Raw genomic sequence first — 24059 nt, forward strand, 5'->3', positions numbered from 1 at the left:
TTACTACGAACGTTCAAAAAAATCAGTTTTGCAGGGTTGCAAGGAACGTGCACATTCTGTGAAAAATGTCTTTGCTACTACCACATTATGTGCTATAAGACAAATCAAGGAAATTGTTCAGTAACCAAGTGGGAAATAAACAAACAACACAAAAAGTGGGAAAATGTCATTTTTGAAGAAGTGTTTCTGATTTTGTATGTTAGCGTGTGTCATTTACTTGTAATGTCATTGCCAGTTGAGACATCTACAGGTTAGTGATACCGGTTGCCTGTGACACATTTAACAGTCGACAAGGAAATGAACAAACTTAAAATTCCAAAGATACGTAACATACTATAATGTTGTTGCCATCAACATTGTCCAAAGTGCAACAGTACAGCACGCTTTTATTTTGTTCTCATAAGAAAATTGGTAGAAATATTTGTCAGCTCTGCAACGACACAGGAAATTTTACGGTATAGCAAGCCAACAATAAAACATTATTTGGCAGGCCTTGTGTTCTAATATTTTAGATTCATTAAAATAATATGGCATTACTGAATTTATTTGCAAATTAGCCCAAAAACCTAATAGAACATGCTAATCAGGTGAGGCTAACAGTACCAAGTAGTCTTGTATTGACGTTAATTTTAAGTAAAAGTAATAACCAATATGGTACAGTTACAATAAAATACAGCATTCGTAATTGTTCTGAGCTATTTAAATTGCTACAATGCTGAAATAACAAGGTTTAGTGGAGCAGGCAAGAATGTCGGATGTATTATGCCATTGTCTTCATGATGGCAGACTTGTATGCTTACATTTGAAAGAGTGCCATGACTTTACATTGGAACTGAAGTTGATAAACATTATAATTAACTTCGTTAGTTAATTGCTGATTCAACAACATATTTGAGATCATGCATGGGTGTGTCAGTGACATTGAAACAAAATTTAGTGGAACCTGAATACTCTGGATAAACTGCAACGAAAATGTAAAATTACAGTTTTGCTATTGAGAGAAACCATTTTTCAGGTGCATGGGAAAGTCTTATGCTATTTCATCATCTATCTGTTCAATCATCAAACTAGGTTTCTCTTGAAGTGAAATAATATTGTAGCCATAAACTCTAGTTTGTTTCTTGTACCTGAGGTTTTAATGTGAAAAGGAAGTCTACAGTGAAAAAATGTGGCAGTAATGTGTGATGCAATATGGTAATTAGAAATATTTTTTTTTATTAAATTTGTAAAAAGGACAAGTTGTAAACATGGATTTGATTCAAGGTAGTGAAAAGTGTATACATAACTGTGTATATGATTGTAAAATGTTCTGTAATAAAAAGAAAGTGTGTGCCTGGTAAAGGAATATTTTTTATAAATCAGGTTTTAAAATTTATGAAGGAAACCAAAAGTTCAAACATTTGTAAGTAGTGAAATAACAGGTCACACCACAATTTCTGCATGTATGTGTGTTAATAAGCACTGGAATTATTTTGACAGCAGGAATTATATGAAAGTGACTTTCCATTGTAGGATTTGGCCGTGATGGTGATTGGAAATGCCCCAATGGGGATTGTGGAAACACCAATTTCTCTTGGCGTACACAGTGCAACAGATGTGGTTTACCACGGCCAGAAGGCGTGGGAGGTGGTAACCCACCAAGTAAGTTAACTCCACTCTACTTTACTAACCCACAACGATTGACAAGGCATGCTTATTGGAGAAATTACTAAATAACGAATGTTGTTTACTTTTCAATGCAGTGGCATTACAGGCTGTTCTCCATTTTCAGTTTATTTTGTGTACAGTGATTTTACCTTTATAAGAGACTGGACAAGAATTCTCATGGTGGAAGTGTCTTATTTACTTTGGAATGGGAACTTTGTGTTGTAATACTTAAAACTGTGAATGTGCTGTGCTTGATGTTCTTTGTAGTTTATGAAACCTTTTTGACCTAATTGTTCTTCAGTTCTTTTCATTGTAAAAATGCATGCCTATATTTTTTTTTGTGTTCCTTGGCCTTTCCAGTCACTGAGCAACCTGCTAACCTTGCATGTTTTGTGTGTGTTTCTTGGCAAATTACCTTTTTGTGATTAATGTGCAAAACGTTCTTGTGAAAATATGTATATAAAATGTTTAATTTTCATTATGTACAGGTGGTACAGTTATAAATCGTAGCTTGTTTTGTTCAATACATGAGGCTATAAGCCTAGTCATAGATAGCCATTTAAATTGTTGAAATCGTGCAATCTGTTGGTGAAATATGAAGAAAACTGTCTTCAAGTCAAGTTGTCATTTTTTTAAATTAAAAATTTTCTGTAATTGCATTAATGCATGCTATTAGTGTTTGTGAGCACTGTGAATGACTGACTAGAATAATTTGCAGATTCTGTACTACTTGTTAAAAATAAAACTGCTTTTAAAAAAGTGTGATGGATTAATATGTATATTACTGGATCCACTAAATGCAAGAAATTTTTGTGTTTGTACAATTTGCTTCAAAGTGGGTACAAGTTCTGAAAGTTTAATATTTTTGTTAGTTTGTTTGAAGTAAGATTTACTCTTTCCTAGGTGGTATGAGAGGTGGCAGAGGAGGTCGTGGAATGGACCGAGGAGGCATGAGAGGTGGTCGTGGAGGCCCAGGTGGAGACAGAGGCCGTGGGGGATTCTCACGTGGTGGTATGGGAGACAGAGGCCGTGGTCGCGGTGGTGGTCCCATGCGTGGCGGTGGGTATGTTCCAGTTATTTTAAATCAGTGAGTGATATTGCATACTAGGACATTTTAACCTGGTTTACACCTAAGTATGAATACATATATCATTCCCATCATAATAATCAACTGTTAAGTTTCATATTTTGCCAGAAAATTTGGAAAAGTTGAGTAAGTTTCATGTTTGTGCATTGTTTTTATTTGCAAGAGATTAAATTTGAAGGTCCACTTTTGAATATCATTATGGTTAATAATTAATTACATCTGGGAGTGGGACAGGAACACAAATGAACTAGGAAGAATAAGAGCAATTCTGAAACATCTTAATTTTACCATATCGTATGTTCACACCAGTCTTTTATTTCATAAATTTCAGTCGGTCTTGTACTATTGTAAATTTAAGTTTGGAAATGAGATTCAGATAAGTGCCTCTGTGGCTGGGCATGGATGTTCTTGCAAGTATCCACTCTTGTCATTCCCATTGTTGCAATTAACTAAAAGTGACAGAATAGGAATGCTAAACTATTGATACAAATAGAATCAGATGCACAGATAATATAATACAGTTGATTCCATTGCTTTAGCACCTGGCATGCAGTAAGAAACTGCAGTGTAACATTGGGAAAATAAAAGCAAACCTTTTTTATATACATACCAATTATGTTGCTTTTCTGTCATCTTCAATAAAGTGGTAGTGGTTGGTGAGAGGCTGTAATACACAAGGTTGAAACGGTGAGAATATCTTCTTGTAGCCTTGAATTTTGGAAAGTTCACCTTGAAAACTGGGAATTATACTTGAATTTTATAATGGTCCTAGAGTGGCTACCCTGATAAACTTTCCCCATATTGTTGCCTCAGCCCTTCGCAACACCCACGCTGGTTTCCAGGTATCTTTTACCAACATCCGGAGGTGCAGCAGGAAGTTCAAAATTCAGTACTATTTCAGTTTTAAAATTTATATCTGATACTACAGGTGGTACAGTTATAAATCGTAGTTTGTTTTGTTCAATACATGAGGCTATAAGCCTAGTCATACATAGCCATTTTGTTCTATCAAGTAGAAGAAAGCTCAAAGTAGCTTCCTCCCGAAACTAATTCTGTTGGAGTTTAGAATTGTATTAACATATCATTGTGTGTGCTCCACATAGTAGAGCCACAGGTCTACCCAGTTTTGTTCTACAGCAGTGGAGCCTATGTTCATAGAAACCTATTTTGCTTTCTCAAGCAGAAGAGCTCTGCTGTACTAGCAAATGCACTGCCTTGTTGACTGCTCCACAGTAATTCTCAAAATGTGACACCCTCCCTCCCCCATTTTTCCTGTTCCATTAGCACTCATTCTGTTCAAGCTGCAGAATTGAAGAAAATGAGTGATATTGTGGAAATTCACACTCCAAAATGTGCACATTGAATTGCTCCAATTGTAGCTGGAATCAACTTAACTTTCCGCTAATTGCTAATGAACACTTTCAGGTACATGTAGCAATAGACATGCTTTGGTGCCCCTTTTTTCTTCCCACAGTTTTACATTTTCCCTGCATTGTACACTCAATCTTCATAGTCCCAATACAGCAATATGCTGTGCATATCCGAACATTTTACAATATTATGTAATTGAAGAAGAGGACTGGTATTACATCCACACCCAAATAAAAAAAATGTTTCTGAACATTATCAGTCACTGTATTGTGTTGAGCACTTTTCTCTCAGCACAGTGTGTTTAAGGGTTAATGATTAAGGCTTGATTCACATCTACACTCGAGCAACGCTCAGTCTGGTGTTGGTAACTTGACAGTGTGTACAGATTTTTCTGGTATAAAGAGCCTGTCTATTGGGTTAACTACAATATTTGAGATTTTCTACTATGGACGTGGATGTTTAAACACTGGTGCTAGAAGAATGAACAGAAAAAACTTATTTGCGGAAGTGGAGATTTCATTGACTCGAATTTTTTTTTTTTTTTTTTAAACTTTTGTGCCAGTTTTGGCTAATGAAGATGAGGTTGAGTGGTGATATGATGAAATTCCTCCTTTGCGCGTGCACACAAGAAATTACAATTTGGTTGTTCAGGAGAATTGAGTCTCAAATCGGTTAGCTTTTTGGATTTAAAGCTTTCAATTGACGCAACAGGATGGAAAAAAGTAGTATGCATGGATCATATTTGTGGTTTTTCATTGAAATTTTTTGCATAGGCTGTAATTGTAATTTTGGTTGTTTGTCAGGTTTTTTTTTCTTAAATTGGTTTTATTCTGTTTCATGAAAATGCATATTTTGACTTTTTTGCAAAGAATTTAGAAGAAAAAATTTTGAGATTTTTTCTGTCCCCAGTAATCAATTTTTGAGGTTATGTGTTCCGGTAGGTCTTAAGACTTTTGGCTGCTTTGCAATCAGGCTGAAGAGCACTACTGGATCGTAGTTTGAGCGATGCACGTTCACATCAGCAATCAAATTTCAGTCAGGTCAAAATACGCTTGCACTCCCGTGGAATATTCTTTCCAATTAATCATGAATGAAGCATGACCTGAGTGTTACCTGAGCGTAGATTTGAACCTGAGCGTAGATTTGAATCCAGCCTAATTCTTTATGCCTGACATTCAATGTTCTTATTAGGTATGAGTAAATGGAAATTTAGTTTTAAGTATCATGTTTTACTGAAGTAGATAGTCACAATGGCCACACACATTAATAGAACTGTTTTGTTGAATAATTAATTTGTCTACATTTTTCATTCCTTGAAACATGAGCCATTCTTGTTTATTACATTTACATATCTGTGATTAATTTTGTTGGGTTCGTCATGTATCATACATTTAGCCCTTTAAAGATTGAGTACAGCACTCTTTATTAGTCGCTTTTGATTGTCTTCATGATGGGCTTGTTCATATTTTAGTAATTGATAATTCTGTTTAGTGCTCTGTTCCTTGCTATTTTACAAAATTTGACATTGGTTTTACATACTGTGCTTGCATAACATGGTTTGCAATGTTCATTGCTTGAAATGATAGCTACGTGGTTTGTTGGAAGTTTGGTACTTAGTGCCACGTTATTTTCAAGGAAGTGGAATTTCTAATTTAGTGCATACTTAATTTTTCATATTCACTTCAATCCTGAAAATGTTCGAATATTAGTCTCGTGATTGTACAATTGGCATTCCACTGTAAGCCAGTGGACACGGTGACCTGGTCTTCCTTGCAAGCGAGATGAAGTATGCATATGTGTGTGTCACAATCACGTCTCATTTCGATGTTGCCAGTTTGCAACCTGCGTTATGTAGTTTACGTGGCTAAAATGTAGTGAGGTGCAAGAAAACAGTGTGTTCTTTACAATACCTTCCCTTTAGTAATGTTGTACATGTTTGACAAGAGCATCACTACAAAAGTTTTTGGTGTCATAATAAATGAATTTTTATCTTTGTCAGTTTCCATACTGTTGTAATTTCAATCACTACATCATTCAGAATCACGTCACGATTTCTTACCATAATATTTTCTTCAGGGGTAGGCTATTGGTAGTTTGACAAAAACAGTTAGTTGTAATAGGGGTGTAAATTGTTTAAGGTCCTCTCTGCTTTGGAAACGTTCGGGATTTTTTTAAAGCCCTTACAAACATGGAAGAGCTTCGTTCTTGCTAAGCCCTTTGGAGAGGTTTCATTAAAAATAGTTCTTTCTTTAATTGTATCACCTTCCCCAATATGCTACAAGTTAGATTTGAGGGCTTCGTTATATCAAATTCACAGGTCTGCTTTTAGATTAGGAATGAGCTGCTATGAAATTTAAGGCAGATACCGATAGCGTACCAATATAAAATTTACCAATTACCAAGATTCCACCAATCCAATATAAAATTTGAAATGTATGTTACTAGATGATTGCTTTTGCAATTGCAAGAGTAGCCTCATGTTTAGAAATTTACTGTAAAAAGAAAGTGCAGAATGGAGATTGTGTTTATATCCATTAAAATTGGAACAAAATGGCACGATATTACACTACATTGTAAGTTATTTACAGGTATATTGGATCAGTACCGATAGAGTAGACAGATTACTCTATCCCATCCCTACTTTAGATACAATGCAGTCTGCATTGAAGTAGGCACTAGTTATTTATGTAGAATCGGAAGTGGCTAAAGTCAATTCTTTGCCACTCCAAACCTCCCCAATGAAGAATGTATTTAGATTGATCATGCTGTCATCAGAGAATTTGTTGACATTGAGCGAAGGAAGATAAAGGTAAATTACAGTGTGGTCCGTTTGAGATGTCAAGAGTCAGGAAAATAAACCATTATCTACAAGAGGTTAATGTAGATATCTCTGAGCAGCTTGTTGTAATATAAGCAGAAAGGATGTAAGTTTAGAGTGAGGGGAGGTTTACAGACTTCAGCCACATGGCGGCGCTAATGTGAACCGTAACAAAGGTGGTGGTCACGTCACAACAGCGTGCTCAATATGTTGCATGGGATGCGAATTTTTGAGTATTAAATGCATGCTGCTCAGCTGAAGACTGTAAACATCCACTCCGAAACTTGCATCCTTTCTGCTTATACAACCTCTGACAATAAAGTTCGGTGAATGATCCTGAATATCGAAAGTAGACGAATTCTTAATGAAACCTACCTTACTGTCCTTCGAAGTAGTCCCCTCCCATGGCTATGCACCGTTGAGAACGGCTGGAAACTTTTAGAAAAGTCTTCTTTCGCATGGAATGGCGTTCTCCTGCATCACCTCGTCGGAAGAAGGTCAAGGCGTAAAAATTGTTGTTCCCCCCGGCAGGAATTCCTTGTGGATCATGCCATCACTGTCACAGAAAGTGATAAGCATCGTCTTGATGCGTGATTTTTTAAGCTTTGACCTCCTTCCGACGGGGTGATAAGTTTTATAAGTTGGAATGCTGAAAGTTCCTTTTGTATGAATTTTGAATGTTTCATCACACCTCAAGTATGTTTCATTAATTCATCCTTTGAATTTGTTTTAGGGACCGAGGAAAGGACCGCTCTAAGCCATACTGATTGGTAACATTGAATGATGGGAGAGTGTGTGTGGCATTCTTGCAGGATGTAAAAATGTCTATATGTGTGCGAGCAAAATATATGCTTCTATGAATATTCTGAAATTCATGTGAAATGTGCAAAATAGATAGGACCATTTTAATTGTTTTTATTCAGTGGAACTTCTTTTTTTTTATTACAGTATTTGCAAAGAATTAAAGTGCGATATTCACCCACTAAGAGTGTTGTTTTATTGTATTGACCTGTTTCTTCATATTAAAATAGGAGTTTACAATGTGTGTGTTATAATGCATAGTGATGGTAAACCTGAGAGTGTGAAAAGTCAGGGAAGTTGAAGAACAGAAATCACTATTTTTCAGGGAAAATCAACATTTTTTGTAGTGCACAAAAAGTATGTGATTTTGAACAAAGCAAAACAGAACAAGGAAGGAATTTTAAATCTGTTCTGGGCAAAGTATACTTGAATTTGATATACTCAAGGTGTATCAGTCTGGAATCTTTTGAAAAGTCTGAATTTCTTTTTTGTGGAAATCTTGGGAATTTACTTCTGTGGAAATCTCGGGGAATTTACTTTTTCTGGAAATGTCAGGGAATATACTTTTTTCTGGAAATGTCTGAGAATTTACTTTTTTTCTGGAAATGTCTTAGAATTTACTTTTTGTTAATTTTTGTTATAGTCCACTAAAAGTGGGTTTTTGAATTAAAAATTGACAAGCAAGAAATTAAGTTGTGGACAAACTAATCTTCAATTTGATATACTGAGTATTGCCAGTGCTTACAGTAGAAATTGTATGTTAAATATGCAAGATAAGATCTGTTTGGATTGGAGAAATCCAAGTATGTACAGTGAAACCTCGATTTTACGTTGTTCAGGGGACTGAGCTGGAGAAACTTTAAATGTGGGGAAAATGTAAAATCAAGGAAAATTTTGACATTTTGTTGTTGGGACCATCAAGATTGAATGTATAATGTAGGAAAATGTAAAATCGGGGTTCCACTGTAACATGGCTTGTTATGAATATTGTACAGAATACCACAAAACTTACGTATCCTAATGCTAAAATGTATTATATTGTTTCAAATTGTATAAATGTTACGGTGAAAAAATAGTGCAAAATTATCTGCAGACACTTTCTAACATGAATCTGTGGTCTACCAGTTCAATAGGAAGCATGAAAATATCATGAAATTAACCATTCATGTGTGAATCCAAGAGTTCTTTGTGTAGGAATTTTGGTGTGAAAATATTTAGGTGCCGATACACATGTGTTCTCTGCAGGGTGACATCATGTTGTGCACAACTCTCCCCTTTCACTTTGCAGTAGTAGCAAACTTCAAGGTGCTGGTGGTTTCTTTGGTTTTGCAGTGGGATGCACGAGTATTGCTCGGCAAATTGTCAGTAACTATTTTCATTAATTTTTCTCTTGCATCCTGCTTGTTTTTAGGTATATACTTTACGTATTCTGGTGCAGAAGTTTTGGACAAAGACTTAGTTTTTTCAATTCTTGTATCTTTAATTAGGTTAATTAAAGTGAATAAACATGAGAATGGACAATTTGCTTGGTAATAACTTGTGTGTCTCACTCCACTACATCTAATTAGCTCACTTGTCTACAATGTTGGAAACTTTTTTAAAAGAAGTGAAAAGATATAAAAGAAGATACAAGCAGGAGTGTGCAAAAATTTGTGGGGCAAATCATTCATACCAATTGTTACAATTGAGTTAAAACTCGCAAATCCTTTATTAATTGATAGAGGCATGCAAAATTAGTTTTGACGAAAACACTAAATATAAAAGAACATACTGTAATGTTCGTTATTCATGTTTCTGAAAGGTGAGTTGCATTTTCCTACAGTTTTGTCGCAAAATAATGCGAAATATACTCTTAACATCTTAAACATGAAATTTACATTTTATATACAGACGCAAAGTCTGAAATATCCTGCGAGTTATGCAATTCATGGAAAATTTATTAATTCTACTGTAAATATTTGACAAGTAAAAGAAACCTTTACACAGGAATAAACTTAATACTCTGGTAACTACATAAATGTGCTATTAGAAGGGATAAGTTTATTTTGTGTAATAAGTGCAGTTTCAAATCAAATTTAGGATTATCTTCATAATTTTTAAAGTGTGATTATTCACTGCTATAATACAGAAATTTTATTTTTACTGTTTTTGTACAGAAATTTTGCCTTTTTATTTGCCAAAAATGTGCCTATTAATTGATTAATAAACATTCAAGAATCGGATGATGTGAAGAGTAAGTAGTGGTCTCTTAAGAGCCCGTATCAGCGTCACTCGAAAAAAAAAAAAAAAAAAAAAAAAAAAAGCACCGGACAGGTGTCAAATTTTCTTCCTAGTCTTATCAATATTGATTCCATTTCCCCCTTCGAACGCAAATTCATTGCATGGGAGACCTATTGAGACGACTGGAGGGAGGGTACAAGGTTCCATGTCTGCTACTCCCCCCCCCCCTCCTGCCTGGAAGGTCAGACTCTGACCATAAGACCTTTTTTTCAGCCCCCAGGGTTTCTGTGACAAGACAACACTTTTTCAGTGTGTCTGAAAGAAGAAAAACACACATTGACAAACATCGCAATACAACTTACAGCCAAGGACTATTTAGGGGAGGTGGGGTGTCCAGGGAGTCCGAATCTTCCACGAGAGACTTCCGAAGTATTATATTAAGTAATGACACATTTTTTAAATAATTTATGCACCGAAAGTACTTCTAAAATGTTATGTTTCAGGAGACAAAAAAAAACAAATAAATTTCGCTTGACATGCATGTGTTCTGCAGGTGGCAATACTGTGGATTTTCTCAGTGTCTGCGATGTAAGCAGCTCGGCGGTTGAGGAAAGACTGGCACGGAAGATTCTGTGCTCAGTTCTTGCGTAGATTGATACATAAAACCTGCTGCAAACTTAGCCTGATGCTCGGCTTACTTAAGTAATATGCTTAAATATTAAATTAAGAGTTTTACTTTTCGTCAAATGAATCTAACATCCTTTTTCGTTATTCAATAAATATTCAATTCCTTATCTCTTTCACAATCACCTTGCCAGGGCAGTTGTTTTTATACAAATTGAAGCGATCTTAACTATTCATGAGCTAGATAATGAAAACTTGCTGTTATATTCCTATTCTTATGCAGTCTTTTTCCCATTCATGTAATAACAATATTAATGTAATATTACAGTAATTTTAATTTGTTTTCTTTATTAGAAGAAGGTACCAACATTATATGGGTGCGCAGATCCTCGGATAGGGGGGGGGGGGCAAAAGCCTTGAAAATTCAGTCAGATTGGGAAAGAAAAACCTCATTTTATCTCTGTTTTAGTTTCTTGCATTGATGTGATATATATATGCATGTGTAGCCTATATTATATATATATCAGGCGCGTATATTCTAGGCTATCGCCGAAGCCCATATTAAAATACAGGAAATAATCGACTAGCAAATTTAACCGATGCTTCAATCTCACGTAACGACCATGGGAGAAAGCGCTAGTGTAAGGTCGTCTTTATTTATCGCCAGGCTTCTTCGTCTGAGGATAAAGTCTTTGAACCAGCAGGCGGTTCTTTGAAGCCATGACGTATTTGTGCTGGCAGGGACGACCTTGGTGGTCCTGGTTTCCAAACCCAAGCGCTGGAGAGTGAAGACTTCTCTGCATCCTGGCGATGTTTGTAGTGTTGCCAACAATGGAAATACGAAATTCGCTAAATCGCTGGAAAAAAAATAGACGGGGGTGCCAATGCAAATTATTCAAGCTAGGGGGATGCCTCATGAGAATTACATCACCTCCCCCCCCTTCTCCATCCCTTCGAGCATTGCCCGTCTCTCTTCCAGTTCAATGAATTTCGTCACATACAAGCATTATAAATCCGCCAAATTTAGTGATTTCCCCTGAAGGTGGCACTCTGCTTCTCCATGAAATTCGACTGTGGTCGCAGCGATATGGCACATTCTGATGACGTCAGCCATGTTGCCATCCTGTTTACTTCTGTTTCAAGCAAACCACCTCCCCCCGCTGTCAAAATGTCAAAACCTTCGCCCTCGCGGTGGGGGTTTTGGCCCGAGTCATCCCAATGAAATACGTTTGGCAACATAAACAATCCATGTTGTCATAGCAACCATTCACGCACGTGTTTTCAACCACGCGGGTCGGTGGTGGTTTCCGCAAAAGGAAGGGATATATGGTCAAACTTGTTGTGTCCGAGAGCCGAGTTCTTTGTGTCGCCCGCGTATCGTGTTCATGGATGGGAATCCTTTTGTTGTGCTGTGTTTTTGTTCCGTGAGCGTGTGAAAATGGATTTAATCACCGAACTTGTCTCCAAGACGCCATTCTCACGGCTTCCTTACGAGGATAGGATGCAAATAATAGAGATAGGTAGGCCTCTTCCACCTCTTCCGGGCCTTTCAGTAATAGAACAGTGTAGTAGCTACTCTGGGGTAATTAACAAAAATAACAGAAAGAAAAAATAAGATATATATATTAGGCGTTTTGACGAGACCAGCTACCAAAAATATCTTTGGTTGACTGGGTCGAGTGCACTTAATTAGTCGTATTGCTGGGCATGTTTGCTTTTTTCTACCGACAAAAGTCCTTAGAATACAACAGGATTTAGTAATTTAAACTATTTGATACCTGCTTGCGATAAACACCAAAAATCACTTAGTCATATACGTGCGTTCAGTAACTTACAGACATTCGGTTCTCAAGGAATTGATCATTCCTTGAATTTGCAAGAGAAGATTGCTGACAGTTTGCATAATGAAAAAGTGAAGGAAAACAGAATTATTATAAGATTAATTGATGCAATAGCATTTCTGGGGAAGCAAGAATCTGCATTTAGGGGCCACAATGAGCAACACAGGGACAAGCGCGGCTTAGCAATTTAGCTATAATGTCTTGAGAAAGGGGTTCTAATCAACATCAGAAATTCATGTGAGAACACATTCTTCGATAAAGTGACAAAAAAATTCACGGAAAAGGAGAGAAGAATGGAGTTTACCTTCAAGTAAGGTAAGAAGTTAATTATTATTTCATACTTGCATGAAGGTCCTACATATTGCATGTTATAGACCGCTCCTCTTTATAAATAAGCATGAAATAGTTTATGTCAATTGCCTACTACTGTTGTTTTTAATGGCAAGATATCGATGTAAACAAAAAAATCCAAAATGAATGAGGAAGAGCCCCCCCCTCCTTTTTGCCGGACACATTTTCATTTAAAATTCAAACACTACTATATCTGGAGATAGCCCTGATCTTGGTCTCAGCATACGCCACTGATATATATATATATATTTATATATACCTAGGTATTAACATTATTTAAATATATTACGTAATCTATTCATTCACCCCGTAACAAACAGCAAAAATTATATAAATTGTCTCTGAAATGTGAGCTCTCTTCCTCCAAACCAAACTGTTATAGCAGCAACTGTCTAAATTACTTATTTGTTCTTACTTCTCTCTGGTAATTTACAATGCATTGGAAAAAAGAAACTGCGAGCAAGAAAATTTTTCGATCCAAATTTTTGAAAGAAACTATTTATTTAATAGGATGCAAAAAAAATCATGCGGCGCCATGGCATTCTCTTTTACAATTTTTCTCAATCAGATTGTTCGGCACCCAGGGACAACTCCCGCTACTTCCTAGCTATGGCTAAGAAGTTGACCACACCTCGAAAAGAAAAGCAGATACCTTGAGCGAAGCAAGAAAGAAAATTTTACCAATGTATTTTTATTTGTATAAAACTTAAGTCGAGGGGACAATTGCCACTCTTTGCCCCCCTGCAAGTGATCCTGGCCATCTGGAAGAAATAATGCAAGATGGACGTGAAAACTAATTCCGTCTTGAGTATCCTTGGGGAGGATGGAACGTCTGGAAGGTGGGCAAGGATGACCTCACCTCGAAAACTAAGGTCAACCTACAAGTATATATTTCACACGTATAATTAGATTTCAGTCATAGTAATTTACATTAATTATTATGTAATTGGGACGCAGGAATGCGATAATTTCAAATTCAAGTGGTGTTTTTGAGGGGACAGCACTTGTCCCTTTGTGGAAAAATCTGCGAACGTCCGTGATGGGGGTGGGGGGCAATTGCCCCCCCCCCCCGTGCGCACGCCTATGATCAACATATATGGAATAGTTTATAACATCAGGATCTCTCTCCTGTATGGTGCTGTAAACTAGGGAAATAATGACGATGTTTTGTAGTAGTGCATAGCTATTCAGCCTGTTGCGACACGTGCAGAATAGGCGGAAGACATTCTTTTGTGTTTTCTGCAGTTGGTAGATTATCCTAGGTGAGATGATTTTGATGTTCTTTCTTTTCTTAACGTAATAAAAACGTGTCTTACAACCTAAGACGACATGCTTTGTGCTCCTCCTGAGGATTAATTATGATCAAACTGATGAAGGGACACTCACAAAGAGCATCCATGCCGGGATTCGAACTCCCGGATGTGCTAACCACTCCATCACGGAGGCCAGTGCTAATGCACATGAATATCACGCCAATAGTTAGCCATTTGGAATCATTGGGGAAGTCGTGTAGTTACTTAAATGTGTACTTTTAGCATTTTTGATACAATTAAAGCTATTTACAGCCAATGCATATTACTCATATTGAACCGGAACGACAAATTTGCGAATTGACTACAGGACTTTTTAAACATCCGCAGATAATTGTACATACAAGTAGTGAAGACCTGTTTGTGTGTGTGATGCAGTTATTTGGAAGGTTCATGTTCCTTTAATGAATTTTTATTGTACAGTAGACGCATTTCGACCAAAACAAGAGGAAAACGTTGTTGTTTTTTTTTTTTCATTATAATTTTTTCATAAAAGGTCATTACAATGCTCAAGTACATTTCCTACTTCAGGAAGATATTACCTTATTACGATGTGTTCTAAAATCGTTAAGGGGGCAGGGCAACTGCTTATCTGCCTGCATCAACAACGGCCACTGATCATTTGATACTAAGAAATTGTTAATCATGAGTTGCCAAACTTGTCACGAAATTGACATGATATTGTGCTGTCTACGTGGTAGGTGGATTTATTCAGTGTCTGTGACATATAAAACTATTGGTAGTTATTTTCACTACTAATCACATCTGTCCAGTGCGAGAGCTGCAACTGTATCCATTGATTTATGTCAATGATATTGATAGTCAATGCTTTTGTCTCTATTCCTTATACAGAAATAGTGTTACATTACATAGTGTTATTTGTCGTATATCCAGAAAGTTGATTGATTGATTTGCTTTATTTTACTTCGCTTTTTGTGACACTTTTGCCCAATTTGTGAAGATGGGGATGAGTGATGATATGATGAAATTCATGAATGGACACTCGCAAACATCCGCGCCCAAGCCGGAATTCGAACCCGGGACCCCTGGCATCGTAGTGCGATGTGCTAACCACTCCCCCACGGTGGCAGGCACCAGAAAGTTGAAAGTGAATGAAATTTTATGGTGTGTTTTGTATGGTCATTATCAATACTAAGTTGTGATTTATCTTTGGGTCTGACTGTAATATATATATGTAATTGGTGAAAAAATAACGCAGTAAAGTATTAAGTAAATGTAGTTTATCCCCCTAGTTACAAATCATGAAAGGAGTCAAATTCGAAATTAAATTGAACGGACGTTCAAAATGTTTAAAAATAGCACTATTTCCATAACAGATCATCAAGTATTTTTTACCATTGACCCTCAGGAATATCTCAAACTTACAATGAATGTTCATTGAACTTATTTATGATCGACAGCTAAAAAGTCATTCATTTGCGTGACTGGTTGATAATCCACCACCAGATAGAATTTACACAATATTTACCTAACAACTTTGGGTAAAGTCACCTTCCCCTAAAAAAAATCCCTTGGTAATGGACTTTCGTGTTCTCACTAAAAAAGTTATAATTTGGCACAAATTTTCTTTCGCGTGCAAACCTTTTGTAAAGGTGTACTTCAGTCTGTGCAATCAGCCCTTTCCATTTGTGAACAATATACTGGGGAAATCCCCCGTTCTTCGCTGTTGTCATTGCACTACAACCCCATCGTGATTTAGTATTAGGATACCGCGTAGTGAAGAACTGTTTACAAGCATCGCCCAAACCATTGATTCTCCCCCAAAACCTCCTGCCTTCTTTTTTCTTTTCCTAGCTCTCAGCATGCAGTTTTCTTGCCACTTGGGGTAGGGAAGACTGGCCGATTGTGAAAGAAAAAAGGGAGGGCGGAGGGGGGGTTCATGAGGGGCGCGAGCAGTACAGAGGGGGAAACGGCTAGCGCGACCAGCTTAGAAAAGTAGAAGTTAAAATTTACATACGTTGCTCTGTACGTCGAAAATCTACAGACATTCTAAAGAAAATTTTGTAAGATCAGTTTAATTTATTTGCTGTAGAAGAACAGTTGAAGCTTTCTTGTGCTTTAAAATGTTGATTTAAGTTATTGCATATAATTGGCAAGCAAGTGAATTTTACGAAATTGAGATAAGGAAAACTACGTAATAAATAATGTATTTAAGAAAAGGCTTCGCGATATAACTAATTTCATATTTGATCTTTAACTCAGTAAAATTTAAATGCCACACACTTGACTGTTCGAGCACACAAGGTCGACGCAAGAACCTATTTGTTACGTATCGTCACCAGCGGTGATACGGGCTCTTAAACCAACAAATAGTATATGAACTACTACTGATGAGAGTTAGGAAGTGAACTGTCGTGTCTGTTATAATAACCGAAACTGGCACATCTCAATCCTACAATGTTTAGTCATTATGACTGAAACGTGTGGCTTAGCTTTGTTGGTTTTTTAGGGGTGCCCTGCATAACTAGTATAACAATGATGTGCATAAGGCATGACCGACAAGGCGTGGGAGTACACATTAAAAAATGTTTTACTGTTCTATTTTTACAGTGAATAGTCCAATAACTACTTTGGCGCAGGAGGCAAATTTGGTGAAACCACCATGGCAGTTAATGTGTTTATAATTAAACAGGATGTCAAACCTAAATAATCCAAAAATATATTATTTTTTTTTTACTTTCTAATGGGTGATATTCAGGTAGGCTTGACATGTCTTCTAGAATGGCCAGGAGACACCCCGAATAGAACTGTGTTCAAGGACATTTGCCAGGTGCATAGAATTTCTAGTCATATTTTTGTGCAAAATTATGATTTTTCATGTAAATGTATGGCTAATATTTAGACCCATGTTGACAGAATGTCAACCTGTTGCCATTAAGCCCTCTAATCACCTGTCCCAAACCATTTAATTCTGCGTGTCCTACTCTTTCGTTGGACAGTCACACTTAAGGAAAGACCTTCAAATTATGTTCAATAAAATTCAAAGATAACATATCACTGTTATTTCTCCTGATATTCCACTTTGGAGTGCATTTTGTAAAGGAAGTTGTTGCATTCAAACAATAGCAGTTTGGCATACGCAGGATTTTTTTTCGGAGGGGCTCTGATTGTGAAGCTGGATTTTACATATCTGCTTTCCAGCGGGAATGGGAAAGTTTGGGGGGTTACATTGTAAAATATTTCATAATTACCAATTTTAACCATAGTCTTAAATGTTGTTCAAAGACATAGAATTGTAATCTTGGTGCGGGGTTTCAGGTAACCAATCTTTTCTAAAGTGACCCAAATAATTTGTAGTTCAGCAATTTCACGGTGTTGGCGCTGGAATGAGATGTATTAAAATCACGCATGTAACATGGAGTTTCTGATCATTTCCAAAGGGAGGTAAATTAGGTGTAGTTCAGCAATTTCACGGTGTTGGCGCTGAAATCGAATATATTAAAATCACGCATTAGCATGGACTATCCTATCTTCCAAAGGGAGGTAAATTATCTGTAGTTCAACAATTTTCCGAAGATGCCGCTGGAATCAAATATATTAAAATTATGTTTTTTAAAAAGGTGGTGTCAATATTTTCCCAAGTGATGTAATGTTCAACCATTTCCAGATTACGCCACTGGAATCGAATGTTTTAAAATCACGCTTTAGGATCTAATCTTTCCCCAAGGGAGGTAAATAAACTGTAGTTAAAATATTTCCTAAGGATGGCGCTGACATCAATTATAATCATGGTTTTAAGATTACGATATTCAATCTTTCCCCAAGACTCATGAGACATAATTAATCTTTTGTTCAGCCATTTTCCGATGATTTCGCATGAATTAAATATATTACAATCTCACACTTTTAGGATTAAGTATCCAAAGGAGGAAAGTAATTTAATGTGTAATCAGCCCAGGGGTGCCCATCCCCCCCAAGGTCTATGATGCACTCTCCCCCCCCAAAAGTACAACATATCCACCCCCTTATGCCAAATTATTCAAGTTATTTTGGTCACAAAATTTGCGGAACAATACAGTGGCGGCTGGTAGCATTTGTACGTACTAGTTTTGACTAATCACGAAGATAAGGATGAGTGAACACTCACAAAGAACATCGATGCCCAGGCCGAGATTCGAACCTGTGATCCCTGGCATCGTAACATGCTGTGCACGTAGGTCTAAGTTTATAGGAAAAAAATGTGACTATTAAGATTTCGACGCCTGTCACCTTTACCACTTTTTTTTTAAAAAAAAAAATACAATTGATGTTTAAATCTGGCGTGGGACGGCCAAGTTGTTTAACTTTTAATTTAATATTGTATAGTACCTTGGAAAACGGTGTACGTAATAATGCTCTAATCCAGGCCCGCAGCTAGAATTGATCTCCAGTGGGGCTCAAGGGTTATCGGGGGGGGGGGGGGCTTTGTAAACCAAGTCCATTTTTCCAAAGTTTAACATTATTAAATGAAGGCAAATTGTCTGTGTATTGGGGATGGTCGTTAAGTTACATACATTTTAGAAATATACATGTACTACATTTTTCTATATCTTTTAAAATATCACTTGAAGTGTTAATTGAATGCTACTGAAATTGTCCCTTACTACACACTCCATACTACTTTTGATAATACAGATACGTATTTATATCATGGAAGGAAAAATGGACAATATTCAATAATAGTACCTACAGTACATTCAATCTCTGGCTTAAGCAATGAAACACACCTTCATTCCCAAAACTTGGGAGCTGTTAACCTTTGACGCAGATGCGGAGGGAATTTTCATGACGTCAAAGTTGCAGATTTCTGTATAAACAGAAGGTCGCAACAGAGGCAGCGAAGGTACAGATAAATAAGTTTCTCTATGAAGGAACTATCTAAAGTCCACAGAAGAGAATTTTCTAAATACTTTCCGCTGCTCTTCATGCTCTGTTAATTTATCCTTCACCAAAGTTGTGAACAAATAACATCTGCTGTCTACATTTTCACTCTTCACTGCAAAGAAATTGTACAAAATAGTTTTACCTAATGTCAAGAGGGCTGACGGCAATGCTAGGGGGGCTCAGGGTAGTTCCAGAGGGGGTAGCTCAGCCCCCCATGGCCCCTCCTGGCTATGGGCCTGCTCTAATCTGACTCATCTTCACTGACTACCCTTCCTGTCACACACCATCGGACACTTTCACTTCACTAAAGAGAAAAACTCTTAACAATTGGAGACACAGAGCCGAACGCTGTATTTTCCCCTTGCTTTATTTATAATTTGCAACCACACCACGGCAGATAACAATCGGTGTTACTGAAATATGATTATCTGCTAAATGAACTGTGGATCTACAATTTTTAAAATTCAATGCAAGAAATTGAATTATATCTCCAAGTGAAATTCTTATACTGATAGATTTTCCATGTGATTTTTTAAAAATATTAAAGTAAAAAATCCCCTGGTGATGCGAATTCCCTTTGATATTTAGACAGTTCTTTTGTACAGAAAATTTCTTCAATATTGTCAACGTCAGTTGCAACATATGAGTGTCCGTGTGCGTGAGAGCAAGGGATATATATTTTCTTAAGGAAGAAATCGATAACAAAAAAAGTCTGGATGGCTCTTTAGACGCATCTATTATCTAAACGGTTATATAAATTTTGGAAGATATTAACTTTGTTGTTCCCAAGTAGGCAGGAAAGCATCTTTCTCACGAATTACTTCTCTAACGAGTATTAAAATCGGTCAGGATTAGTCACTTCTCTATGAAGTTTGCAACTATGTCAACACAATGCAAACGCTCTCGCGTCGTGTCAGCCGAAAATGGGCATGGTTGGTTGTCTTATGGCTACACCATCTCCTTGCTCGTTCCCTGCGGAGACTTTTTCATGCCTCCGCGCATCCCTCTGCGCACAGGCCATACTGTGCTGGCTCAGAGCAAGTGAGAGAACAGCTGGGGATGCGGTGCAGGAATTGAGGTGGCCGTAAGCTCGAACGCTTACGAGATTCGAATCTCGTTCGTAAATGTATTAATTTAACTATATTTTGCCGAACCAAGTGCTTTTTCTTTTTCTGAGGATAGAGCCATGGTACGGCGGCTATCTCCTTAGAGCCGCCACTGGAACAATATAAACACAGCCATATTTGAGCATTATTATCTGTATGTTTACTTTAGGTATTGTTTACAATGTAGATAATTACATGTATATTGTATATTACTTTGCCATTGATTGAAATAACATTTTAAAAAAATATAACTTCTGACGTTAAAAAGTTGTTGCATCATATTTATTGATAATTTTCTCAATTGGCTCCACTTTTAAAATATCAGACTTGCAGGATGGAATTAAGGTAGACATTGACCAGTCATCAGCCATCACTTATCAATAGTCTGTTTTTAAAGGTTCTAATGACACTCGTTGTGCGTTCTGCAGAGCAACTTGTCACTGATTTGGAGATTAGAATTGTATACAATACCTGCAAATTTGGAAAGGTCGAAAACTGGACAACAACACGGTATGGTTAACCTATTTCTGCTTATCCATAACTTATTTAGAACCAGTAATGTCGTCTGTACCTGAATTTTCTCAGTTTCTTTCTCAATCCCATTTTCTCCATCACGATTAATCACAAGCGACGTTAAATAACTAAATGTGAATAATGTTTTCCATTGCAAAGCTTCAGAAACATATTACAATCAAATCATGTGAACGCCGAGTGAGAAGATTGCTGACATACAATAATTCTCACCAACGCGGCCGACTCAGTTTGCAGGTGCTAAAACACTAGAAAATCCCGCAGATCTCAGGGAAAGAATCGAGGGGCTCTTATGTAGGAACGTCGTGTACACTATATACATTTGATTTACATTGCTTTCTGCTCCTCTCTTGACAGTACGACGCGCATTTAGTTCTGCTCTTGGTCCCGCTTACCTGCGGTGCCCACTGTCGGGACTCTAACCTGGTATACCGGAAAAGTTCCCCGCACACTTCCGTACGGTAGCCGGGACGCGAACCCGTCACACTGGCTTTGTCCACAGTCGCAACTTGTAGTTCAGAGCACTGCTGCGCCCGCATCTGGCCTAATCGCAGCATAAGTCATTTGCGTAACACTTCAAATGCACATTGTCTCGCACGGCGACCAACGAACACTGTCCCTCCGGACAACTCGAATATCACTCAGCCGACGTACAATATTCCAAACAAATTGTCTCTTGCGAGAAACTTAGATCACACTCAGCATCCCTAACCGTACGAGTACTGCTGCACCGAACTAATGCACTTTTATGCACGAAGTCTTGTAAAGCACATCCAATGAACTTTCGCGCCCGAACTCTTCCAATGAACTTTTCTCTACCAACACTTGTCCAGAACTGTCCTCGTCCTGTTCTTTATTGTCCACCAAACTGTTGTTATTCTCTCCTCTCACGGGCTTCCTATCTTTAAAAAATATCCACATAAAGGGGCAAGCTCTGATTGGCCCTTTCCATTTGAACCACAGGGTCATGCAGGCCAAGGTTCCAGAAACTGATGGCTACCGACATACTCAACCTGATGAACGTTATCTGACAACATAAATCTATTTTGGCTGAAAACCAGCAAGCGGCTAGGTGGTGATGAAAATTTGGGCCGAAATAGCCACTACTATTGCTCTAAAAAGGTGGGAGATGACGGGCAGAAGATTCACTCTTTTGGAAGGAAGATGTGGAATTTCTGGGAGACAAGAATCGGCTACAGCTGAACAGTCTTTTTGTGCACATGGGCGTCCGGAAGGTGGGGCCGTGCCCCCCCCCCCCCCTGGAAAATGATAGTCTTCCAAAAATTATATATTTCATTTCAGCCACAATGACGTGTGTTAATTATTATTGCACGAACATGATAAATTCAAATTTAAGCAATGTTTTTGGAGGGAAGAACACTATTATTGGGGAAAATATGCCATGTTGCCCCCTGGAAAAAATACCTTACTTGCTCCCCCCCTGGAAAAAATCCTGCGAACGGCCATGTTTCTGCAATGAAATGTCTGAAATTAAGGTCAATCATAAGGCAAGGTGCTATTGGGCATAGAAAAAGTCTTTTTCTATGCCCACAAAGAAACTGTAGTGGACCACAAAGAGGTATTCAGGAATTCACACAGAAAGCAAAATGAGAGCACCTAAGATAAGACAATTATGTAATTTCTGTAAAATCTTATTTTGCTCCACACAACTAATCGCAAGTACTTCTCAGTACTTTGCCTTGCAGCATAATAATTGGTCCATTACCATGAACACAGGCAGGCCCGTACCCAGGGGGGGGGGGGGGCATGGATCCCCTCGAGTCATGAAATATTTTAATTTATAGCGAACCTATAAAAAGCACGGACGGTTTTTCACATTTTGCAAGAATTTCAATTTTGTTCTTGCATAAATGAATGGGTTGTTGCTGGAGAGAGTAGACTCCAGAAGTCTGCACTGTAGTATATTTAGCAATTTTAGTTTTATAACCATTTATGCAAAGGTACAGGGCCGTATCAAGGTTTGTGGAGGCCCCTGGGCTAAACGTTTTGTGGGCCCCCCATTTTTGTACTATTTTTTTACTAGGAGCTTTATTAGCTCAATATGTTAACCACCAATCAATTTTCAGCAGTTGAAATGGTAGACCTGATTTTAGAATCAGTAGTCATTCACAATCAAACATATCGCAGATAGGTTTGCAGGAGAATAGCGCAGTAAAATAAAGTTACACGACGAAAAATTGTAGCGCTATAGCAGCAGTAAAATTCTGTGTCTAAATGTCTACAGTATATTATGAAAAGTGAGCACCGTAACTACAATATACAGTAAATACCGGACGGAAACAGAGAACTGAGCAGTAGACTGTACTTACCTACATAATTTATTATAAATGATATTATTTACAATTAAGAGTAAATATGTCACTACAGAATACATATGCACGGCCCGTCTACTGGACAATTACCGACAGGTTAATTGTGAAAATTGTGGTAACTTCACTTTCTTCAAGAAAATTCGCAAAGGCTTAACACATATAGTAGACACACTTTTCTTGCCTTTTTCGCCGAAAATTCATCTACTACATCATGGAAGTCCAATTCACGAAGAAGTTCATGTTCAATGCTTAATAAACAAAAATTGTCCCATGGCAGCACGAAACCTGCTTTTCACTAATTTTATTTTTGAGAAAGTTAATCGCGATGATGAGAGTGAAAAATATTTAATTGACAGAGTAGCAGTATGTTTCATTATTGTTAGGGACTGAAACAGCATTGCCAACTTTTTACGATTATTTGTTATTTCCGTTATTCAATGTCACTGTTCTTCCTATTGAAGTTAATCGCGATGATGAGAATGAAAAGATGATAAAGCGCTACTTAAAGTTAGGTCCAGTAGTTCACTGATGCACCGAGAGAGACCTCTAGTATCTCCACAATTTTTCCCCTAGAAAACTCACAGTTCTAATACGATGTTATTAACGAAAAAAAGTTATGTACTTCGTAGGATTATTTATCATCTTAATCGCATCTGAGAATTGATTGTTTGAATAAGTGTGCCTTATTTCCACACCACAGCCAAATAAATCCATGGTATAAAGTATATTGAGCTTCAGATATCTACAAACAGATCGACTGAGAACTGTGCTATAATTGGATCCAGAAGAGTGTAGACATACGACAATATTGAAGTATTTTCTTATTTTTAAAAATACAACTTCTTATGTAATTTTTCACAAGCATAGCCAGCTGGTTAAAATATTTTTTTTGGTGGAGGCTCTTCACAGCTTCATTTTGGTGGGGGCCCAGGGGCAATTGCCCCAGTTGCCCATAGGTTAATCCAGCCCTCCAAAGGTACCAAACATCCCAGTTTGGTCGGGACAGTTCACTATTTTTAATCCCTGTCCTGATTTTTTCGAACTGCATACTTGATGAGAAAATGTCCTTTTTTTTTGTTAATACACATTCAGACATGTTCTTCATTATAAGAATCATTCCTAATACAAGTCATTT

The 24059-nt window shown here is 37.3% G+C and overlaps 1 protein-coding gene across 4 annotated transcripts in view; it reads left to right on the plus strand.

Moving 5' to 3' along the window:
• The window catches only part of LOC145990015 (RNA-binding protein cabeza-like), a 54867-nt gene extending 46958 nt beyond the window's left edge, over positions 1–7909 (plus strand). For 3 of the 4 annotated variants that reach the window (XM_083125611.1, XM_083125613.1, XM_083125614.1), the window contains 3 exons: positions 1513–1641; positions 2551–2734; positions 7657–7909. In XM_083125611.1, the coding sequence (XP_082981737.1) occupies positions 1513–1641; positions 2551–2734; positions 7657–7690 (347 nt within the window). In that variant the 3' untranslated portion in view covers positions 7691–7909. The remainder of the gene's footprint in view (positions 1–1512; positions 1642–2550; positions 2735–7656) is intronic. The other variant, XM_083125612.1, reaches the window with a different exon arrangement.
• Positions 7910–24059: the final 16150 nt, after the last annotated feature.

This window comes from Lepisma saccharinum, chromosome 7 (genome assembly GCF_977018435.1).
Source record: "Lepisma saccharinum chromosome 7, izLepSacc3.1, whole genome shotgun sequence".
NCBI classification, from domain to species: Eukaryota; Metazoa; Arthropoda; class Insecta; order Zygentoma; family Lepismatidae; genus Lepisma; species Lepisma saccharinum.